Below are 24,947 nucleotides of genomic sequence, written 5' to 3' on the forward strand. Positions count from 1 at the left end.
CCGGTTCCCCCAGCAGGGAAACATCTCCCTGATCTGGGCTTCTGCTGCTATATAGCAAAGCTCGCTAGGAGCTGGGTGGGCTTTAACGCCCCTTCCTACCGAAGCCTTCCCCCGGCACCGCGGACTATCACTGCTTCTACGCGCATTGATACATTAGCGCCGTGAGCAGCGTTCCCCTCCCACCCGGCGCCTGCGCTCCGCTCACGTGGTGCTGCACGCCCCCACCCCCCGGGGGGCGGGGCGGTGCGCGGCCATGGCGGCCCCGGCGGCCCCGGCGCGGCGGTTTCTGCTGCTGCTGGCGCAGGAGCACCTCGAGTTCCGGCTGCCGGTGAGCGGCGCGCGGGGCCGAGCTGACCCCGCGGCTCCCCTCCCCGTGCCCCTCCGCGCTTCCGAAGAGCCTCGGGAGAGGAGAAACTGGGTCGGGGAACGAGAACGGGAAGAGCTGGTTATTAGCGATAGGATGAGGGCGTGAGGGGTTCGAACTAAAAGAGGGAAGGTTTAAACTAGCTATTAAAAAGAAATCGTGTGTGCTGAGGGTGGTGAAACGCTGGTGAAACGCTGGGATGGGCCGCCTGGGTGGGTGGTGGGTGTCCCATCCCTGGGAAACATCCAAGGGCCGGTGGGACGGCGCTCTGAGCTGATGCCCTGAAAGTCCCAACTCAGTAGTCAATGCCAATTTGATTATTAAGCAAGTATAGCATTAATACATAATACGACACACAGGGAAGCGTTTCATCTCCTGCGTGTCCGTTGAGGCTGGTTACAGGGCTTTTATACGGGTTAAACATACATATTCATATAGATTCTGAGAAACACTGGTTACATATTCCTGGAAATATTGGCTAAACATACATAGAACTCATATCGGCCACTCTCGAATTTACATCACGGTTACTTTGTGCCTTCAGAATCCTCTGATGCTTTTTATCTTATCCCCTTCCTCACTGTGTCCTCTTGGTGAGCTCAGGTCTGCCCTTTGTTCCTGCTGCAGGAATGTCATTTCAACCACTTGATTTGTTCCTTGTTGCAGCTAGTAAACGAGCTAAGCTCCTGTTAAAATCCCATTCTTCCTAACTGCAAGCTGGCCAAAATTTGTTTCTTATTTATTCTTTCCTTCAGAACAACCTGATGGAGGCCCTGGGGGACTGGACTAGATGACTTTCATGGTCTCTTCCAACCCAAACCATTCTGTGATTTTGTGTCTCGTTTTGGTGATTTAGTTTGTTCAGCTGTGTAGCTGCTCCTGGCAGTGGATGGTGTGGGTACTTAAGTGGTTGGTGCTGTCCCAGTGACATGCAAGGTCTTCTCCGTCCTGGGTGCTTATAAAGCTGTGTGAGACGAGAGGGTATGAATGTCTTAGTTTTCTGGAGGAGGACACAGAAAGCAGCCAGGAAAGGGCTTCTCTGAAGACCTAGGGCCTGCCATGCAGATTGGGATGGAGCAAAGACCTCCAAGCCCTTGGCTGGTATCCTGGTTGTGAGCCTTCTCTTTGTCCTGCTGGTTACACTGAGGGCTGCTCCCTTCTGGTTTTTGATTCTGAGCTTGTCCCTGTGCAGTCAAAAGAGTTTTTGCCACTGTGACAGATGTGGGATCGGAGAGGAGACCTAATTCTGCAATAGGATTGCAGCATGTCAGGTGTAGGAGCCAGTGAGCCCTGCCTTGAGTACAGCAGTCTGCTTCTCATTGACACATTTATGCCAGTTGGTTGCAAAATTTGGGGTGCAGCGTTTGTTCTCTGTCATTAAATTGATTTTACCTTATCAAGTGGCACTTACAGAGATTATTAAAACAGAAAGCAATTGTAACTTCTCTGATGCTCCCTGGTGTTTTTTATAAGTGCTTGGTGGATGTCTAGTTTAGCATACAGTCAGTTTCCCTGCTTATAAGAAAATTGTCTTGTTAGCAAATTTAACTTGTGATTATTTTTTGTTCCCCGTGGTGACTTACGGGGTTACTACACACTCTACAACCACTTGAAAGGAAGTAGTAGTGAGGTGCTGTTGGCCTCTTCTCCCAAGTAAAAAAGGATAGGACGAGAAGACAATGGTCTCAAGTTGTTGCAGGGGAGGTTTGGAATGGAAAGGGTTGCCAAGCATTGAAACAGGCTGCTCAGGGAAGTGGTTGATTCACCATCCCTGGAGGTATTTAAAAGACATGTAGATGTGGTGCTTAGGGACATGGTTTAGTGGTGGAGTTGGCAGTGCTAGGTTTAAGGTTGGACTTGATGATCTTAAAGGTCTTTTTCAGTGATTCTGTGGTTCTGTGATTTCTTGCAAAGGGGCTACATGAAAACACCCCTGACATTTGCCTCTCATTTCAGTTCCAAAGCCTTTTTAGTGGATGTTTTTTTGAATTAATAGCTTGTATGTTGAGATTTGCTGTTTTGCGAGTTCAATTTACAGTCTTTGATATAATTTACTCTGGAAAAGACACCTACTGAAGTAATCTGTTGAGATACCTGTAAAGGAGAGAGGTAACAGTAAAGAGATAGATGCTGAGTGCTGGTCCTGGCTCTGGTTCAGAGTGTTACTAGTGAGGCATTGCTTTTACATGAATTAGTCAGACAAATATTTTAAGAATAGATGGAAGACAATGCTAAATGGTGGCATTTGATTACTGAAATTTACCTGAAGACCTTATTTTGTTGTACAACTTTTCGTAATGTAATTGCCTGTTCCTTTGCAACTGAACTCAGCGAAAGGTAGTCAGGTGCTTTTATAACAGGAGAGCCTGAATTTTTTTTTTTTTCCAGTTCATGAGCAATACATACAAACTGAATTAATTTGTGATCCTCTGCCCTGTCCACACAACCACTCTTAAGAGAGTTTCGCTGTCATTTCCCCATTTACCATTTGTAAATTGGTAATAAAGAGCATTCTTCTGCTGCTGTCTCGAAGATTTTGTTCATAGTACCTGTGAATTTATAGTATGCTGCTTTTTTTTCATTTTTTTTTTTCTTCCTTTCTTTAAAACATCAGTTATTGCTCCTAAAGCTTACCCTTTATATTTTCATTTTAGGAAATAACATCTTTGCTCTCACTTTATGGTGGACAGTTCAGCAGTGAGCAGGAAATTCGTGTAAATGTACGTATGGACCATATATTTTACTTGGGTGCATGTATGGCGTACAAGTATGTTCTTTATATTCTTTATAATAATCATATTTATTAAAAACAGTTGGCTGAATACATTTTTAAGTTTCTTAGGAAATTAAGGTATCTTCCTAATTCTCAGTTTCAGTAGGGACTCATTGTTGAGTAAAAGATGCACAAAATGCACCTCAGAAGGTTTTCATTTAGTAGTGTGAAAAGAAACAATGCCATCTGCTGGGAGTCTCTCTTTCCTTTCCAAATAGCTGAACCATGACAACACGCAGCAGCAGTTTGAGTTTGGTGTTTGCCTCCAAATCAACTGGGCAGTGTATCTGAAATAGTGAAGCTAGGAAGCTGTATTGATTCTGGTCTCAGTGCTTAAGTTGGAGAACGTTACTCAGTTCTAGTTACTCATTGTGCGAAGTGTTAGAATTTTTAGAGGGTGACTAACCTGGAGGAGCATGCACAAACAAATAATATTCTAACAAGTCAACAATATGGTGGGAAAATGAAATACTCGCATTTTCTGTACAATTAAAAGATTTTTTGTTTTTTTTTTTTAATTTTTTGTCTTCAGCATGCATATTCTGATTTTATAGAACAGAATTGTTTAATTGTGTGATTTGTATGACGTCTTCCACCTAGGCATTTGCAACACTTCTCTTTCTTTCAGTCTCCGTTTTGGATTCTCAATATTTCTTCGGAAGACATGGCAAGGGGACTAATGAAACGGACAGTATGTGCAAAGTAAGAGGTGAAAAATGTTATAAATTATAATGTAGGCTGTGGAAAACTGTTCTACTATATTGTGGCAAATATTAATTTTGTATGGAGTCTTAAACAGTCTCTGATTGGCTCTTGAATTTAGATGGTGTCATTGAAGCCAGTAGGGCTGACTACGTAGCACACTTGTCCTCCTTAGTATATGATCAACACAGCATCTTGAAATGGTGTTCTTCACTGCAGAGCCAGAACTTCTTTTGTAGCGCCACTGACATTTTAGTTGGCTTGAATAATATTTAGTTACTGGCTTGTTTTAAAATTGATATGGAATTAAAGTTAGAAACGGTGATGCATAAAAACTGAAGATCAAGATTGGAAGACAAAGGTAGTGGTTCCTTGTATCTCCCTCCTAGTGCTGGTATCTAAGCCCTCAGCCCAGGCCACTGGGGTAGAGGTCATTCTAGAAAATTCAAGAGCAAAAGAATATGCCAGAGAGTGATTGTTCCAGCTGCTTTTGGTCCTTTTTAGAGGTGTCTGAGTAATATGATTTTTAGTGAGGCTTGATAGATACATCAGAGAGATGGTTTGGGATGAGAAGCAGCATAACTGTGGTGTGGCTTTGTGATGTACTAACCCTGGAGTGTCTGTGTTGTCCTGTTCAGGGTGGGTTTGGGCATCTCTTGGGAGCTTTTTGTGTCAGGTATTCAGTTTTGTCTACAGTTACTTGGGCTGTCTGCTCCTGCCTAAAGAAACCTCATGTATACAAAATTGTCCTTATGACAGTATGTTTCCAGTGGGAGTAAACTGTACTGCTCTTCAAAAAGCAGCTGTAGGCAACTAAGGAAGTAAAACATGACAAAACAGCTTGCTGACGTTCAATATGCCGTGCTCTTTTAACTAGTGCATGCTCATTTTATGTAGAAAGCATTACTGACCCATGATTATTTTTCCATATCTACTACTCATTCTGGGGAGATATGTTAGAGTAAGATTGCTGTAGCATCTCCCTTGTGCTGCTAAAGAATATTAAAAGGTCTGAAGCATACATTTATCTAAATAAAATCTCACCATCGCTTTATGCTTTTTTTTCCCAACACATACGTAAGTGTAAGAAGTAAGAAATCAACCTAAAGGTGTTGTAAGAGCTTCTCCAACAGCGGAATGTAATTCAAAGGTTAATATTAGATTTTCTATAGTACAGTCTATGCTGTCAGCATTTCCATTGCTCCGTCTTGAAATATAGTTTAAATTCTCACAGTGGATGAATCGAATGCTTTAGGAAAAAATCAGACACTGTGAAAAATGTACTTTTTGCGGGGTTAATGCAGGCTAGAAATGTAGTCTTAAGTAACTGATTAAGGAAAGGAATCATTTAACAAAATGGCTTACTACTGGGCTTTGGTGTCTGCTATTGTCACTTAGTAAAATGTGATTCTCTCTTATTTTCCTTTGAGTGAGCTAAACCTTTGAACGTTTTGAAGATTTAATTTCAAGAGTCACCTTTGAAAAGGTACTGCACAGCACTGTTAATCTTAAGGCTGTGTTTATGGTGTGTCTAACAATGTATGCAGTGACACTAGAATTTCTGTACTAAAAAGATTTTTTCCTTTGATATGGTAAGGACGCTTGGCTGAGATATTTGAATGCTGGGGGAAAGGTCTATGATGCGGTGTTGTGCTTTCACTTCAGTAGCATCAATCATCTCATCTTCCAAGGCAGTGCATTTCTTAAAGCCAGCAATATGGAAACAGTATTGCTTTCTGCTCTACTGTCATGAGACCTCACCTGGAGTACTGCATTCAGTTCTGGAGTGCTCAGTTCAGGAAGGACATGAATTGGTTCGAGTGAGTCCAGAGGGAGGGCCATGAAGATGATCAGAGTGCTGGAGCACCTCCCATATTGAGGACAGGCTGAGAGAATTTGGCTTGTGTAGCATAGAGAAGAGATGGCTCTGAGGAGACCTTATGGCAGCCTTCCAGTACTTAAAGGGAGCCTACAGGAAAACTGGGGAGGAGTTCTTTATCAGGGATTGCAGTGATAGGATGAGGAGTAATGGTTTTAAGCTGAAAGAGGGTGGATTCAGCCTTGATATTAGGAAGATTTTTTTTCCTGTGAAGGTGGCTCAAGGCACCAGAACAGATTGCGCAGGGAAGTCATGGATGCCCCATCCCTGCAGGTGTTCAAGGCCAGTCTGGATGAGGCTTTGAGCAGCCTGGTCTGGTGGGAGGTATCCCTGCCCATGGCAGGGGGCTGGAACTGGATGATCTTTAAGGTCCCTTCCAAGCCAAACCGTTCTGTGATTCTATGAAAGCATGATATTTAAACATCTGATGATATCAGACATTATAACCACTTCTTAAAATGGGGTAGAACCTCTGATGTTACCATTACATGTAAGATGTTACAGTTTTCATGGTTTATTTTACTCTATGACATTTTGAAAGTCTTGACCTTTATTAGCCCAATGTGTACTTACCCCATAAAATTGATAGGTACAAATGAATTTTGTCTTGTTTGTTGGTATTGCTGTGTGCCAGGAAAAGGTCTTGTGATATCCAGGGGTATGAAGACTGAAATTTACCTTTCAGTATATGTTACCAAACAAAAAAGCTTCATCGAAATAGCAGTTTAGGACTAAATTAAGTGTGTCTGTGTTAAAAATAAAACTTAAGTATGGGTGAAGAGTTAAATAACGCAGTTCAGTACTCTATGAAGCAACACCTTAAATATATTGGCCAAGGGATTAAAAGAATGAGGTATCTGCAAGGCATTTTTTTTCCCCCACCCTCTGTGCCTGCACTCTCAAAGTCTTTGTAATTTCAGGTCTATATTTGAACTGTGGGGTCATGGAAGGACTGCAGGAGAGCTCTATGCGTCTTTGAAGAACTATCCAATGGACAAAATGGTATGCACGTGAAGGATCTGTATAATAGGGTACCTTAACCACACTGAGTAGCACTGGAGCTGTACTAATGAAAACATCTTTGCCTTTTTTTCAGTTTCCATATCTACAATCAGATTCTACTTACAAAATACGAATACATACGTTTAATAAAACACTGACCCAGGCACAGAAGATACAAAAGATAGATGTAAGTAGATGTTTAAGAAAACTTCGGCGTACAATGTAAGGTATTCATGTTTTGCTTACTCCATGTCATCAATGTTGTCTAGAGTGTATTTAAGTTTGGGTTTCTTGAAGATCTTAAAGCAGTTTAAAGCTTATGCCTTATCAGCAGATCTGTAAATGAGATCTTTGTGTCTGAATTAACGACATTCTCCTCAAAATTCATTACTTGATTGGTTTTTTTTCTTTTGTGAACAGACCACGTAAGGCAAAGACAAACAAATGTCACTACTGGTTTCAGCCCAGTGTGCTGGTGAGACTGAAGCTTGATGCCCAAAATTGTGAGATTCAAATGGTTAGGTGGTAGATTTTTAGAAAATCTGTTGTTTGATCTCCATATTAGGTGGTTTTTTTTTTTTTTTGCAGAATGTGGAACAAGCCAGTTCAGTGACTTCAGTTGCAAGCTGTGGATAGTGTGCCGATTTCATGTTCTGTCATGCTCTTGTCTGCGCTTGTGCTCTCCTTCTAACTGCATCAGTATTTTAATTAGGAAACCTTCCTAAATTACTGTTAATTTTTGCTTTTCTACATTCTATTTTAGAAGCTATTTGTCCTATTTACTTTATTTAGAGAGACTAAAATTATCTGTGTTAATAGTAGCTAACTTCTCCTGCCTGCTCAGTTTTTGTGTAAGTGGAATAATGCTGAGTATGTAAATAGATGTAGCTGCACATCACTGAAATTTTAAATCCTGTTGCTCATCATCAGTGTTGTTTTTATAATTTCAGAATTGCATAGTTAATATGCACAGTTCATTTCCTCTAAAGTTGGGTTCTGATCAGTTGATACAAAATATTATGGTCTCTGATTTCTAATTCTTAATAATTTGAGCTATCTTTATTCGCAGAAAGGCATTTCAGAAATCCAGAAGAAACTGAGAATGTAGTTTTAGTACTAATCACTCATTTCTCACAAATGGAATTGCAGGTTTTTTTGTTTGTATTTTTTTTTGGTTTTTTGCTTGTTTGTTTGTTTTGGTTTTGTGGGTTGCATATTTAAAAAAATTGACTTTGTTTTCTTTTTGTCTCTGTTTTTCTTTATTGTATAGGCCCTTGAATTTCTGCCATTCAAAGGAAAAGTAAATTTAAAGAATCCAGAACACGTCTTCTGGATTTTGGAAGACTATGGTATGGATCCTAATAATGTTCCAGAAGAGCCTTTTCATCTTTATTTTGGTAGATGGGTGCGTGAGTATGCTTGTTTCAGTTCTTACGAAATTGTATTTTCAATTACTTGTGTTCTTCAATTGAAGTGTAAAACATTAAGTTGAATTTTCAGTGGAAGCAGGCAATATTACTGTAACTGAGTCTGTCACTGCATGATGCAATGATGAGAGCCTTGAAAGTCCTTATTGTGACTAGGAAAAACCAGGTTAATTGAGCAATTTAGAGATGGAAAAAATTGAAGTTTGTATCTGGTAAAACACCTTACCTTGCCCTCCACTGTGAGAACTCAACACAGCAGTGAGTCTCTGCACAGCTACAGTGGTGTATTAGGTTATTGTGGGCTCAGGTGGAGCTAAAAGCACCAGCAGCTTGTGTCAAATATGAAGAAAGGTTTACAGGAGCTGTAGATGGCTTGCAGCCCTACTGAGTTGCATCAGGCCTGCTGGGGCATTCGGTGCTTCGAGTGGTCCTGACAGGCTGCTCAACAGAAAGGCGCAGACTCATCCTTGAGGCTTTGGACATCAGCAGGTCCAGTGCACAGGTCGGTGCCTGCCTGAGAGGACACTGACAGTGCAGTGATGTACAGTAGGAACCGTGCTTAAAAACTGTCTAGCTGACATTAGAAGACCTTACTAAGAATTTTCTTGCCCGTTGGGTGTATGTGCTCCAAACCTGCTGCATTTTTGGACTATCTGTGATCTGATCTTTTGTGTCTTGTGAGGAAAAAGTGGGTCCGCAGAGGACATATTTCAGAGTGACACCAGCCACTGGTGGGAATATGTACTTGCAATGTGCTTGGTCAAGGGCAGTTGGAAGGAAGGAGAAGCACTACTGAATTGTACAGCTATGGTCAAGGACTGTGTACAGAGAAGTTGGAGATCCAAGTGATCTCTTAACATATGTGAATGTTCTCCATGCCTGTGATTAATGTGAAAGCACCCTGGCTTGTGGCAATACTGCGGAACACTACAGCTGTTTTCCCATCTGTGCTGCATTCCTGGAGTGTTTAAAAATGAGTAAACCAACCTGAAAAAACAGGCAAGTGTGTTTCGTTTATCAAGGAAGACTGATGGTGACTGGAACTGGGGAATATTGTTGGAAGAGCTTTTGAATGCGTTTTCTTCCAGACTGCTTTGGTCTTTTTCAATATATTTTATAAGCCTCATATAAAAATGTTGGCATTCGGTCTTTGTTTTTCCAGTTAATTCTGATCTGTCAATGCTAACCTCCATTTAGATTTTGAGCATGACAGAAAAGCTAGTGAAGATGGAAGTTCTGTGTGACCTTAAACATGTGTATGTAGCATGCATTTCTACTCCTCATAATTTTGAAATTCTTTTAACTCTGAATTGCCAGGAATTGTTTTTCTGGTACCTAGAATAATAGCAAAGTTGCTCTTATTTTTATTTCTTCATAAGAATTTTCCCTCTAAATTGTTTGTAAATTTTTGACCTGCGTCTTAAAGAATTTATCTAGGTGTTGGACCAAGGTGTTGTTTCTTGGAAAGAAGCCTGTCATATTTTCAGACAGCAGAAAACAAGATGATGTGTTACAAAACGAAGAGTTACCTGTTTGTTGGATGGTGTAACTTAAGCAAGTCCATTAGCCTGTCTGCTTATATCTTGCATCTAAGGCCTGACAGTGATTAAAACATGTTTCAACAGATTGCAGACGGCCAAAGAGAACTTATCGAGTCCTACAGTGTAAAAAAGAGACACTTTATTGGAAATACAAGCATGGATGCCTGCCTGTCTTTCATTATGGCAAACCACGGGAGAGTAAAACCCAATGATCTTGTGTATGATCCATTTGTTGGAACAGGTATATTTCTTTTTTTTTCCCTACGGGTGGGAAGAGCTGGGAGATTGTTTTACTGATCGCACTGCAGAATCATAGAATGGTTTGGACTGGAAGGGACCATGGTGGTCATCTAGTCCAAATTCCCTGCAATGTACACACTTCTTCCTGGCACAGTGGCTTCTGGTACTTGACTGATAATCAAAATGATATCAAAATATCAAAATGATATCAAAAGCAAAATGGTGATTATAAAAGGAATCTTTCGTTAACTTAAAAGGGATTTTAGGAGAGGGAAACCAACTTCAGAAGAAGCAGTTAATTTTGCACTGCTAGCAAGACCATGTTCACTGTATTGTTTTATATAACATGGCTGAAACTAAGAGTTCATGGTCATGGGCTGCTTAAACTGAGATTTGGCTAGAGAGCTCCCAGCACTCACTTCCAGAACGTTACAAGCAGCAGCATTTGTGGAGGTTCAGAGGAGTACTGAGGGCATTTCTGGTCATATAACACAAGAACAGTAGTTAGGTTATGGCATTCAATAGTGATCAGTTCCTTGTACCATCACATCTTGTTTCCGGGGTAGTATCCTTCACATTGTCTGTTCGCCCTTAGCTGAACTTTTCTTAGTTAGGCCAGGAGGGGGAGCTTTTATTCCATGTAACACTGTGTGTGGTGTGGAAGTACTTCTTGCCTAAGCGAAACTCAGCTGTTTTGTAGGTGAAATAGAAGTTCTATTGTGTCAGGTTGTACCATTTAATCATACAAGAATATATTGTGTTAAGCTACCAATAGTAGTTTCTTCAAACGCATAACAAAGACTGTGTTTGTAACCTGGATTTTGCTAAATATCTATTAAGACAACATTTGATGTGCATAAAATTAAGAATATTTACATTAATGAGAGTATGGAGAGAATTCACTGCAGAAATCACTGTAGAGAATTTAGAGACAGAGGATACAACAATACAGGGTCACTGGTAGGACAAATTCTCATTGGCATGTGGCTTTTCTGTGCCATAGAAACCAGATCAGTGTTATAATATTTTCAGAAACACAAGGCTTCAGTGAACTATATCATTGTGCCTTAAATTTTTGTTCATATATGACCTGATTTTTAATGCATGCTAATGTCTTATGAAATTCCCTCTTCCTCCTGATGCTTGTGTTCCTTGCAGATGGGTAGTGGTCTTTGAAAGGTTGAGGAAATTCCATTACTTCATTTCTAAGTAGTTTGCTTAATTTCAGTGTCTATGGTTTTGTGTCTTTTTTTACAAAAATCTGCTGAACCTAAATCACGAAAAAAGTTCTCAGAGAGCATTCATTCTCTTGGGAGTGAAAATTGAACAAAAAAATAAAACAAGTGTAAATTTAGAGGAAGAAAAATCACATAGAAGTAGCGAAGCTATAGAAATTCAAGATAAATGTTAAGTCCTGTTTCAGTTCAAAAGATAACATATACAAACTTTTTTTCCAAATTGCCTAATGATTTTAATTGTGTTTTTTTTTGTGGTTTTATTGCGCTGGACATCTGTAGTGCATAGATACCAGACTAAAGGTACATAGGGACACCTGAGATACTGGGTGGCACACCATTTGTCAGTGAAGTGTATTTATGATTAAACAACTAAATGGTGGCTTTTGCGCTTGCTTTTGGTGAGTAAACCCCAGGAATTTCAATAGTCTCTTGAATTCTTTTAGAGGATTTTCAGGATTGTCAGTGCAACAGTCCCCTGCCACTGGAAATTTGGGAGGTAGTTCAGAGTTGAGAGTGATGCAGTGAGTTGGAGATGATGGATTTTGACAGAACATACGTTCTAGATTTGAGGAGTGTTTTGAAGAAGCTGCAGTTCAGATTTCTTTATTGGTGTAACTATAATACCTGCCTTGGTTTCTTTTTGATTTTTACACTGAAAAGGTAAATAGTGCCAAATTAGAATGATCTTGCAAAATGGTGTTTGCTTGTTGGAAACAAACTGTTTTTGCTGAGTGAACTACATGTCTTCCAAATTAGTGTAGGAGTAGACAGTTTGAATTTAGCCTTGGAGTAAAAAGTGCTTTTGACCAGGCTGGTTTAGGAGACTTGATTCTCATTTTGTAAAACAGAACTGGAATGGCCAGGATTATTTTTGAGTTGTAAAATGTAACTTCCATAAACTCTTTAGTTATTCTTTCCTCAGTGTTGGAGTCTTAGAGGTTTCTTGAAGAATAAGTCCAGTTTTTCACCTGAATACTTTTTACTTCTGCCTAGACGATCCTCTCTGATTATCTCAGTCAGATTATTGTTTGTACCTTGTGAAGATGTTTGTCCTTAGTTTTCCCATAGCCAGCTTGTGATACTGCATAATGACAGGAAGTTTTTCTTCAGCATCTGGAGGATGGTGGTATGACCAGACCCTCATCTGTGCTGCAGAGGGAGTGGAATAGTATAGGACTGAAAGGCATGAAGTTCTGTGCCATCATCATTCTGCTTATAGTCATCAGGGGACACAGTGATCCTCTGATTAACCTTTCATATACATCTGATGCAGTAGGTCAAAGGGCTGGCCATATTTAAGTATTCAAGTATTTATGCTGGCTGTATTTAAGTATTCCTGCACCTTCTGTGTGCACACAATTAAATTGGCACCAGCTGAGATTTATTAAAAGCTGTAAGTTCATGTTTTCCTAACTTTTTCCTCCTCCGTAATTAAAAACAGTCTTAGATGGGCAAAGTACTTTCTTCTTACTTTTTTTATAGGATTGGGTGGTATTCCATACTTGGGGTTAGGGCTAGCTAAATTTGTCTTGACCCTCTGGAGGTACTGCCCATCTGTTCTGAGGGATTGCAGCCAAGAAGGGAAATGGGTGACTCCTCTGGGGTGAGTAACCTTGGTTTTCCCTGATCCATTTCACAAAAAAAAAGCAGAGGAATTTTTTTTCTTTCTCCCTAACCTTCAGTTTTGGTAGAGTTCATAGGGTGTGGGAGTTTTCCAGTGTCCTGAGCTGGGATATTTAGCCAGTGCATGCAGTGCATGTCATGGATTACTTGGTGCTGAGTGGGTTGCAAGAGTCAGTGCAGGCACACGAGATGCTCCTCTCCATGTTGCTGGTGAGTGGGAGAGTCAGTGTCACCCGCTGAAAATACAGAAAACCATAAACACTCCCAAGAACAGTGTCTAGAGTTAAGGAGTGACATAGGGTATAGCAAGATGAGGAAGACCAAATATAGCATACAAGGGACTTAGTATTATTGTCTCTGATTACAGTTGCGTAGTGATTCTAACCAATAGGTAGTTTTAATCCTTTTTTTATTTTCTTCTTTCTTTTTTTTTTTTTGTTTGCTTGAGTCTAGCTTTGAGTCTAGTGTGCTACTGGTGTTCCTGAGCAAAATATTCTAGTGCAGATAATATCTATGAATCTATGACAGCAGTTTGTGGTTTTCCCCTTTTCTCCCCTTCATAGGTGGCCTGCTTATCTCCTCAGCACACTTTGGAGCATATGTGTGTGGTTCTGATATAGATTACAACACAATCCATGGATTAGGTATGTTACACATTTCTAAACTGCTGAAATCTTACTCTCTGGAATTTAAGAATACTGATGATAGTGGATGATACTTAGTGGGTTTTAAAACAACCTTAATCTTCACGGGATTTATTTAGTCATGCTTATTTTTATTGACCAATTTTTATGTATCCTGACTAAACTATTCTCTTAATTTTTAAGCAGGAACTATATATTAAGAGAAATAATGAAAACAATTAAGAGTTCTGGATACTAGTTACCACAGCTGTGTGCTTTCTTAGCCTGTGCTGCAGGAAGCTTCTTGTAACCTAACCCAGGAAGTCTAATCCCATTCTCATTTCTCTGAAAAACTGCCATGCAAATTTTATCTGACTTATTGGAGAGGGATTATGACTGATAGTGAGAACATCTTCCAAACCAATATTTTTGTGTTCTGCAACGCTCTGTGTAGATGTTGCTGCAGAACTTTTCTTATGCGTTTTTATTTCTTGCTGTTTGTGAAGTTTATCACAAACCCTTGTGACGGTGAGTAGTATAATGTATGAGAAACTCTTTTTTTGTATATGATTTTTAATTATTTTCCTTTAAAATGAATAGCAGAGTATAGGAACACTTTTCCTATAAAATGTTTTATTGTTGAGTGTGCTTTTTTTTTCCTGTTCTGTGCCCCACCCTCCCAGGCAAGGCAACCAGAAAGAACCAGAAATGGAGAGGGCCAGATGAAAATATTAGAGCTAATCTCCGACAGTATGGTTTAGAGAAATATTACGTTGATGCACTAGTCTCTGATTCTTCAAGACCAATATGGCGAAAAGGGATGCTGTTTGATGCAATCATTACGGATCGTGAGTTAGTCAATGCTTTTTGTTGCCTAATAACAGTGGCTAAAAGGTTATTGCCTATGTGTATGCCTGTGTACATTGATTTAGTGTCTTGATCAGTGCTCAGATCTGCAGCTTTTGTATTGCCCAAAATGACTGTTGAGAGTAACACTGTGGAAATTGTATCTGCATTTGACATCTCTGCATTTATTTTAAGCTTAGTTATAAATGTGTAACAAAGCTGGTAATAAAATACTTTCTTCCATGGAGAGAATATTGTTTGCCAGTAGAAATGGATGTGGCTGAAAATCGTCGTTTGAAGAAGTCTCATTCAGTAAAGGCATAACTGTATTGATGGATGGAGACTTCTTATCAGAATGCTCCATATTGCTCTTAGGACTTGGTCTGCAACCACTGAAATCTTCCAGGCAGCTCTGGTGGACTTCTGGAGACTTTTGTTACGTGCTCATTGGAATGCTTCCATAGAGAAATTTTAATGCATTTCCGATACGCTTTACTAGAAACACTAGCAGTTTGGAAGGATCCTCTGCTCCTTTAGCAACCTGTGTAGTTAGCACCATTTGTCATGCCTGAGAAGGCGCAGAGGCTAAGGAAATAAAGACCTTGATACAACACTGATCTCTAGTGTTGGCTCTTATGCTGACACATTCATATTAATTAGGAGTAGGGAGTGTGGCTTTTCTTTGTACTAATTTTTATTTGGCCTGTTTGGCAATAAGACAATGCATAATATTAGTATGACTTAGAACTGAGTTTGCAAATTGTGTCACAGCTTCGGCATTTACAAAATGGTGATACTGATGCTTCCATGATGCTGAAACAAATCTCACAAAAGAACAATTGTGTTGAAAATGAAATAAATACATTGTGCTATTAGAAATGTGCAAAAATGTATGAGAAAAAGCTGTCTATGGCTCTTAGCTGTGCGAGAATTACCATTTGTGCAATGTGTAGGCAGTAAATTCCGATAGGTACAATTTCATTTTGAAAAAGGTTAGCTACGTGCTGGAAAGGAGATGTTTGTGTCTCTCAGACAGAAGAGAATAGGATTATTTGTTGCTGTTGGAAATGTAAGGAGTATCTTTTAATGAATGTAACAGAAAAGCATTGTACTTTGTAGCATAGCAAAGGTCTAGGCTGCTGGAAGCCTCTTACTGCTGAAGGGCTTTCTTTGAAACAGTTTTAAAGTAACCTCTTGGAGCAAGAAACTTTTTAGTAGATCTTGAGGAAATTACCCTTGCCAACTTCTGCTTTGTAAAAGCTGTTCTTTTTTTTTAACTTTACCTAAGTCACATTTTGTGCACTATTGTGTATGTAGAATATAATTATATGTTATTTGACAAAGGTTCTCATCTCTGCGTTATGCATTTGCTTTGTATAGCACCATATGGTATTAGAGAAGCTACTCGCAGAACAGCTTCGCAAAAGGAAACAGTTAAGTCAGCTGAGAGAAGGTAGGTAAGCTGTTTTGTCTGTTGTAGAATATAGAAGTCTTAAAGGAAATCCAGTCACAATTTTTTTTAGAATCTTTATTATTTCTTGGTTGGCTGTCAGCAGTTAAAAAAAAAAAAGACGGTAATAGTAATTAAAGAAGAAAAGCCCTTTTTGTTCTCTTTGCAAAACTAGTATGCGACTTCCTGAAATCCTCTTGGTTTTGTTCTCCCTGCTTATCATTTGCATGTGTTCAGATTTCAAATCCTATTTCTTGTCTTTATGAGCGACCATTACCTTGTGTTTCCTATGCTTAGAAAGTTCCCTTCAGTCCCTGCAAGCTGCAAAATCAGTCTAGAATGGAGTACCTCTATCATATCTCGACTTTCTCTCTTGAATTTCCACTACTCTTTTCGCTTTATATATAATACATGGCTTCTTTACTGCCTGGCTTTTCTTGTCTTCTGCCTTTTACTCTAAATTGCCCTTAAGAAAGATACTGTGCAAAATAACTATTCCTACACATGCTTGTAGTCCTTTGACTTCCACAAGTGCTAGAGATGATAGTCTCAAGAGCGAGAAGGGGAACTTTGGAAGTCATGTTCCTCATAGTAGAAGTTGTCCTCCTGAATTGTCCTACACAGTTTTGCAAATCTCAGATAGGGGTATTTTGTTGTTTGGGTTTTTATTCTACTTTTTTTTTTTTTAATTAAAAATGAAGGTTTTACCCATGCTTTTATGTTTACACTTGTTAATTTTATGTTTAGCGCAGAAAATCACATCTTCGTTTCATCCAGTTATCATCTCAGTGACATCTTTTTTGACCTCTTGAAGTTTGCGGCAGAGTATCTGGTGATGGGAGGAAGATTAGTATACTGGCTGCCAATATACAGGCCTGAGTATGTATTCTTGATTTCTGGTATGTAGCGTGTCAGAATGGATGCTATATTCACACTGTGCTTTCTTTTGGGTCATAATGCAGCTGGAACTTCTGTAGTACTAGAGCTTAAGAGTAATGCTCAGACTTCAAATATTAGAACTTCATATGAGGGAAAGCAGAATTTGAAATAGGGTTTTTGAATGAAGATAATTCCTGCCTGTTACCACAAATTCAAAGCCTTCACATGTCCTTGCAAATGCATGTTCAATGAGTTGAGGTTTAAGCTTAGAACACTAGACTTTCAAGGGGTAGATAGATTTCTAAGATAGTGGTAGCAAGGCCTTATTAATATGTGTTTCAACTAGAGGAGTTGATAGAGGTGCATGACAGGGTCCCGTAAGAGAACATTCTTGGCTTTCTAGGGTTTGGCACTACTAAGTTGGCTTTCTTCTGAGAAATTAAAAGCCAGGAGATGGCAGTGAGAGGCAGGAAGTGTAGGGGAGCAGCCTTGTTAGGGGCTCAAGAGACAAGCAGCAGAGACTGCTGGATGCTCATTAGTGCAGCTTGAGATTAGAACTGGGTTTAAAAGGAAAGACATCTGTTTGCTTACCTGTACTTTAGCATCTCTTAAATAAGGTTTTGAGGGGGGTTTTATTTGGTTGGTTTGTTGTTTTTTTCAAAACTGCTTCACAGTGACGTGGGGAGTTTATGTGCAGTGGCTGTTTCCAAGTGTATTCTAGATGTGGATGTTTTCTGAAAGTAGCTCCTGTGGGTGTTTTATGTTTCTATGTTCAGTCAGACTGTACATATATAAAGAGTGGTTGCCATCCCTGATTTCACCGTTGAAATGGCTTGTGACAGTCCTACATGTAATTACTACATGCTGTTTTGAAAATTTTTAAATGAAAAGGAACCATTTCCGTTACATGTTTCTGTAACAGAAGAGTGCACTTAGTAGCTTTCATATTTTGACAACAGAATTGATAACATAGGGTTTTTGTCTTATAAGACTATTCAGAAATAGTCTTACAAGTTAGCCATTAAGAGTTTCACCTGATTGTTCAAATATCTGTATACATGCTTAACCCTGACAGACCCCATGTAGTTGTGAATCCTTAAGATTTCCATGTCTGTAAACTCTGTTTGGAATTACTGAGTTTATTCTGTTTGTTAGGATACCAGAACTTTTTGTCTGCTCATTGAATATTGGGAAGGGCATGCTTCTTCAATACTGCAGTATTACATAACTATGAACTGCTCCTTCTGGTTCTACTTTAGTTGCTGGCCTGGGGAGATCAGCTCTCTCAAACTCTAGCTGGGTTGCCTCTTAAAAAGTAAATTTGTACGTACCACTGTGAATTGACTTTATGCAATGAAGGTTGAGATACTGAAGTTGCTCTATTAATACAGAATATTAGTGTAGTCACTTCGTTTTCAGCTGTAATGATGAACACAGGAACAAATATTAAAGCAAGTATGTGGAAAGAAGGTAAGATACTGTCTGCTAATATATTGTGCTATCAGATACCCGTTGGCAACACCTGCCATCAGGTTCATACTTGAGATCATTGTGTATTACCTTAAATTAAACCCAGAACTGGATTGAAATGGATATCTGTTAAACCTTCTGCTGCTATATTTCTTATTTGATGATGTTGTGAGTTATACCTGAAAGAATGTAGGAATATATGCGTTAATGCTAACAGACAAGGCCTTTTAACAAAATGATAATGATCTCTCCCTCTGCGAGATAGCATCTCACTCCAAAGTTTACTCTTTCAATCTGACATTGAAATCATTGTTGAGTCGGAATTCTTTTAATTCCTAGCAGTCAGGCTTTTCTATGGTTATGAAGAGGAACTTTTAAGATGTTGTGGCAGACTGCCTATCTTCATAAGAGGGAGAGCCAGTTCGATGGTACCAGATGCATCGTCTTGTGTAACAGAAAAACAATTGAGAATTAATTTGATGCTCCTTTTTCAAAAGCATGTTCTAAATTCACCTAGCAGAAGTGGTGATTTGATTTCATGCACGAGAAGTGACTGAAAGGTTGTTTCACCATCTGGAAGTTTTGGAACAATGCAAAGAGGAAGTTTTTTCCTATTTACAAGTCTGTATTTGTTTGTATTTGTCTTACTTGTTTAACAGCTCACTGTTATCTTGAAGAAATGTTAAGATTTCTATCAGTAACTATATGGATTCTGTTTTGCCTTTTGTTGGATTTGACTTCTCTTTCTCCTGGAATAATACATTTACTTTGTAAAGTGCATTCAGAAAATCCACCTCTTTAGAGGAAAAATATGAAGCTCCTCCTCTGTATCTTTTAAGTTCAAGTTTTAGGTGTGGAAGTTGTTTAGCTCTGCTTTTTAATGTCTGACTTCTGTTCGTCACCAAGCATTGGGGAATCACGAGAGCAAGCATTTTATATGAAATCATAGTCACAAACAATACCATCTATCATATTCTGTATTACATTGAAGTGATGATTAGAAGAAAGCTTATTACAAAAACTAAGACTAAGTGCCAGTTTGCATTGCGGTATAGAGGAAGGATGTCTGATCTCATGTTGATCTTATTAGCTAGGTCAGTGCTTCCTGATCCCTTAGTCCTGTGCAAAGCTCTTAAATTCTTTCAGCATTTGGAGAAACAGAAGAATTGAAAGCAATTTCGAGAAAGCTGATTCTATAGAAAAATAGTTTGATTCTGAGATGGAGGCACTTCCAACCCTGTAGCTGCTTGCTTCTATTGCAAGCCAGTGTTGATACCATTTGATGTTAGAAGATAATGGATTTTTTTTCTTCCCTTTAGAAAAAGAAGTTACAATGCAGTAGATTGGTAACACCTAATCTTGAAGTCCAGGAACCTCACTGTCTAAAAAGAGCTGGTTTAATATGATTTGTGATTGAAGTGTAATGGTCTCCTTTTAGGGAGCCAGACTTAAGTCTGCAACCTAAGTTCCTGCAACTTAGTATATGCTGATTGTGGAATAATTTTTTTAAAAATACAGCTCCTGGTTGGATAAGTTGTTACGTGTGACTGGCTGAGATATTTTCTACTTGAAATTATACAGGCAGGCCTCGGTGCATACACTAACATCATGTAATTATATGTAGAAAGTGGGAGTCTCTTTACAGTGAAGTGGAGGTCTTTTTACAGTGAAGTTTTAATTTATTCTACAGATTTTATGTCACAAGATGATTGGAGTTTATGAATTAAAACCTCTGGAGCACCAGTACTGGAATGTCTTTAATCAGATTAAAACGCATAGAAACTTTCTAGCGTTAGCTATTTTGTGAAGAATCTGCATGAATTTTGTTTCAGATGCAAGTGTTCCAGTTCATGAGCATTTAGCTCTATGAATGTTTGTTTCTTCCAGATATACAGAAGAGATCATTCCCCGTCACCCGTGCCTGAAACTCATTAGCAACTGTGAGCAGATGCTTTCCAGCCACACATCAAGGCGCCTGATAACCATGGAAAAGGTGAAAGAATTCAAGGTAAGCTCAATTATATTGTGTAAAACAGTAGCTGTTGCATTAATGAAAAGTTTGTGCTATTGAATATAGCATTTGATCCTTATTTCTGTCGCAGTGGAGCTTTTTTGCGATGAGAGATTGATTCCAAAGTGTAAATACTAAATGCCTTTGTGGGTGTGGCAGTACAGCTAAACGGTATTCAGTTTTGTTATTTCATTTTTAGAGTGGTACTTTTTTAGCTTTTGGAAATAATATGTATCTGACATAAGCACTGAAGCACATTGTTGGTTTTGTTTGTTTGTATTGTGACATAAGTGCTTCTCCTGAGCCACTGAGACCAGGGAATAATGCATTCAGGTCTCCTTTCTGTTCTTACTGCTTTTCTTGCCTAATGCTGTTAAAAAAGATGCTAAACAAAGGTGAAGCATGTTCTTAATGAAAACACATGCGAAGGATGAGCACATGTTTTTAGTGTATTCCCTATCAGTTGGAAGAGCTATTTTAAATGACAGGAGTTACAGTCAGACTGCTGTCTCTGCATGGTACTTGCACTAATAACACAGCAGGATTTCAGTACTGGATTCATAATACTAATGATGATGGAGGTTCTCAAGCAACAAATTCTTTTTTTTTTTTTTCCAAACGCTGTATGTGGATTTGAGAGCCAGAGCTGCCAGCTTCACCAGCAGTGATCAAGAGAGTAAATTATGAAAGTTTTTGATGTGTGGGTGGGTATTCGTGGAGGTTTTCTGCAGGAGTTTGCTCATTGCCAGTGCTGTAGGATAACATGCTCTAATTTAAAAACTATTTTCACCCTTCTATGAGTAGACTTCCGTTATTTGTTTTTCTTGTTTTGTGCATCACTTGTCCTTCAGTACATGCCTTGACAGGCTCATGTCTGGAAGTGCTTAACTGGGAGCACCTGAGTCTAGTTGGCAGGCTTACTGCTTAAATAAAACTGTGCAGGTGCTTGCACTCAGGACTCCAGATGTCTTTTAGATTATTTAAAGATATCAAAGCCCATATACTCTTTCTGATGATGCAAAACTTGTCCAAATAACAAAATAAACACTGACACAGTAGCTAGCACCTGCTTGGGTTATGGTTATTGTTTGATGTCTTAAGATTTCCCCACCCCCGTGTCCCTTACCTCGGACATTTTTTTTCCTATCGTGATCAGCTTTTGAATTGGATACATCTAACTCACCAGATATGTTCATAAAATTCAATAGTTGGAGTTTGGCTGTTTTTCCCCAATGAAGGGGTGAATTTTTATAAATACACAAGCATTTATGTTTCCACACAGCTCCTGACTGTTTTACTAAATTGATTTATAACAGGCACTCACAGATGCCTTTTAATCCAGTTTAGTGTAGGACTTGGAAGTTGCAAAGAAATTTTACATGTCATGTACTGTCATTGTGCAGTCCTTTGGCTTCCCCAGTGTTTGCCACCAGTAATGAACTGCAGATTTCACAGCAAATTCATTTTCACTATTAATATTCTAAACTCTTAACCAGAGATGAATTCAGTTACTGAACATGAAATTAGTGGAGCAATTTGATTGTACTTGTGCTATAAAGGAGACCAAAGCAAATGTAAAAAGTGAAAATGCTTACTTGAAGCATTGATCTACCGTAATTAATCATAAGCGTGAAGATCATAAATGTTAGATTAAAAACATCACAAAAGGTGCTATATAACTTGCAGTCTTGTAAGCATCCAGTCTGTTCTATTTAAGTTTATGATGAAATCATGCCGACTGGAAAAGATTTCTTACTGAACACACAAGTTGATATGAATAGGCTTTTCCAGCATGTGAACAGGGAGAATAGTTGTTTGTTTTTTAACGTTTAAGGGGTTTTTTTTTTTGGACAGCCACAGTGGTCATTAATAACTCCCTCACCAGTCTTAAATTATAGTGATAATAGTAAAAGTGAATGAAAGCAGTTTTTGTAGAGGGCAGCTAGTAGTAGCCAGCTAGCAATCGCTAGTCTTCTAAAACTCTGAAGGCAGAATTAGCAAAGTGAAGAACAGGAGTGTGGAATGGGAGAAGAACAAAACAGAAGTGATACAAGGTGAGAAATTACCAGCCTGATGTATTACTTTTTTCTGTGTACATCAGTGTCCCTTCTGGTATTAAATGGATATGGATCTCCTCAGTATCTTTCTAAATCTGAAATAACTTTCTAATTGATAGTAGAGTGGGCAGGACTGTGTGAGTCTACCCTCATTGAACTGTGAAAGGAGGTTGTTTTTAAGCAGTAAAATCACAAGTTCAGCTCTCCAATGACATTCATATGTAAGAACTGAAACACAGTGGCAGCAGAAGAATGAGAAGCTGTTGGCTAAGTAGGTTCATGGTGTAATATCTGTCGACTGTGATCTAGTAGGAGTCCAGGCTTCTGCTTTAGGTCAGAGGAGGCTTGAACCAATTCTCCCAGCTTGAATCAAGTGAAAATGCATCTTCCGTTGTGCCAGTTTGTTTTGCAAAAGCCTTGAAATATATGGTTATTCAAGACTGAAAAGTCTCAGCCTGAAACCAATATCTTAATTGACATAATTATTTTTTATTTAAATGTCAATTAACTGGTAAATGGTTAATCAGTGGGAAAATTAGTGTATAAAAATTTACAGCATTATTACCACAGGAGTACTTGAGACTCTGTCTGTGATCAACCACCTAGTTTCAGAAGGGATGGACTTAGTATCAGTGTTTAACTTGTAGGGTTGTTTGATATTCCTTTTCTTTGTATGCATATGTTCCTGTCTTCCGAGGCTTGTTGATTTCCCCATGCTGAATTATTTCATCTATTGCCAAATTACTTGTTTAATTCCACTGCTGGCTGTCTTATAGAAATATATGGTATCCATTTAGCTGGTAAATGCTACCCACTTCTGAAGTTTCAAATGACAACTTCTTAAAAAAATGTTGGAGGAGGCATCTGTAATTGACAAAGGCTAAAAGAGACACCTAGAAATTGTGTAGTAAGATGAAACAGAAAACTTGACTGGAGGATGAACTCTGAGCTTTTTACTGCCCATGAAAGCACTCTGGAGCATCGGGCATCCAGATCCACCACACTGAACAGGTCCAGCATTTCGATGTTACGTGGTCACTCCAGAGTCTTTACTGGTGTAGAGTTTTTCCTACTGAATTTGGCAATGTTTGTTCCTGGATATGACCCTCTTGTCCCCGAGTTGGGAACTGCTTGGTGTTATTTATAGCTGCTTAAGATCAGTACAAATGGTTTCTATAGCTACTGTCCAGCACCAGATGTAGAGTGGTAGGAAGCTTTGATAAGGCTAGAAAGGTTTTTTTAAAACAAAAACTGAATGTGGGTAATTGCCCTGAGGCTGAACTGCGGTATGCTAGATTCATAAAAACGTTTAGAATTTCACTTAATATTTGCCAAGATTTAAAAAAAAACCACAAACAAAAGCTTTCTTGTTATTTTTAAGCTTCCTCCCCTCTTTTTCCACCTCTTTCATTACTTACTTGAGATCTGTAACACCTTTTTTAGTGTTGTCTTTGGAACAACTAAGTGTTGAGTTGGAAACACAAGTTAGCTAAAAGCAGTTTGGTAGTACACACTTTGACAAGAACTTTGTTCGTTTTCAGTTGTCACAGAAGTAATCATAAAACATTTCAGAGCAAAAGGTTTATGGGATAACCGTTGTTTGCAATTAGTCTGATGTTTTGAGAACTTAAATTATTCAAAGTGAGAAGCAAGGATGGTGATAAAGAATGACTGGAAATTAATGAATGTCTTCAGTTCTGACTTTTTACAAATAAAGGAGAAGGTCTTGGCTGGTACACTGGAGAAAGAGCTGAGCTGGTGCCAGGCAAGCTGATCACTGCTGATCAGTCTTGGAAGTGATTTCTTGGGAAGTCTCGCTGTTTTGTGTTGAATAACCAGTTACAAACTTTATGCCTTGAAAAATACCTACGATTGTTTCAAAGGAAACAAATAAAAAAGCTGTTCACCCCTAGGTACAGCTGTGTGTCACAAGCAATACTTCTTATTCCTCTTCCAGTGTGTCATGTTAAGAGGAGGAAAGAGACTTATGTCCCTTAAAACATGGTAATTCAGCTCCATTCCCTGATTTTGAACCATCCATATTAACTGCACTGGACGGCTAATGCATTTGAGGGAGAGTTGACACTGACACCCTCCTTCTCTTACTGCAAAACATTTCTGCCACTTAGGACTTAACTGGGGATGTTTGAGTGGCTTCCTTCCTGAGATGAGCAGGTGCCTGTGCAAATAGTCACAACAAACTGTTTCATGAAGGTGATTTTTGACAAGTTCTTGTATCTGTAGAATTAAATATAGCCTCTTTCTAGTGCTCAGATTGTACCCATTCATCTCCCCATGTAGGTATAAAATATCCTAAGCTAGGATTTATTCAGAGATAAGTAGTCTCTGAAATGCGAAAATTCCTTCTGCTTTTGATCAGTTCTAATGTTGCCCATAAAATTGTTTTAACTAGTGAATGTCAACAGTGAGCAGCATCTCAGAGTTCAGGGTTTCTTATTTTCTTTCTCCCTTCTTAAGAAGCAATTCGTGATTCATTATTTTTCTTTAAAGCAGTTATGATCTTTATTGGACAGTCATGTCCATACAGGGGAGAGGTAGGGAATGGAGGCTCTTTAGCTGGATTTATTGTGATGTAGGCCAGGAGCTTCCTTTGCAAGTTCTCTTAAGAAATCTGTTCCTGACTGCAGATGCCCTCTCATCTCGCGAGCAATGCTTTGCATAGCTTTATATGAAGACTGGATTTCCAAAATGAATTCTGCTCTGGAGTGATGCACCAAGCCTGTTTCCATTTGGTAAATGCAGTTGCTCCTCTTACAACTGTGTTTAATGCAAAGTTTATTGTCTTCCATATCATATCCTCC

General features: G+C 39.0%; 1 protein-coding gene across 8 annotated transcripts in view; it reads left to right on the forward strand.

The window, feature by feature from the left end:
* The first annotated feature begins 256 nt into the window (after window positions 1-256).
* The window catches only part of TRMT11 (tRNA methyltransferase 11 homolog), a 52,272-nt gene continuing 27,581 nt past the window's right edge, over window positions 257-24,947 (forward strand). For 2 of the 8 annotated variants that reach the window (XR_008449111.1, XR_008449110.1), the window contains exons 1-12: window positions 263-328; window positions 3,019-3,084; window positions 3,766-3,839; window positions 6,639-6,720; window positions 6,815-6,907; window positions 7,991-8,125; window positions 9,773-9,929; window positions 13,353-13,433; window positions 14,096-14,260; window positions 15,639-15,711; window positions 16,456-16,607; window positions 19,945-20,065. Coding sequence is in view for 5 of the 8 variants with exons in the window: in XM_054062462.1 (XP_053918437.1) it covers window positions 3,802-3,839; window positions 6,639-6,720; window positions 6,815-6,907; window positions 7,991-8,125; window positions 9,773-9,929; window positions 13,353-13,433; window positions 14,096-14,260; window positions 15,639-15,711; window positions 16,456-16,587; window positions 19,945-20,065 (1,077 nt within the window). In the remaining 3 variants the exon portion in view is untranslated. The other 6 variants (XR_008449109.1, XM_054062460.1, XM_054062462.1 and 3 more) reach the window with 5 other exon arrangements.

This window comes from Cuculus canorus, chromosome 3, assembly GCF_017976375.1.
Source record: "Cuculus canorus isolate bCucCan1 chromosome 3, bCucCan1.pri, whole genome shotgun sequence".
Classification (NCBI taxonomy): Eukaryota; Metazoa; Chordata; class Aves; order Cuculiformes; family Cuculidae; genus Cuculus; species Cuculus canorus.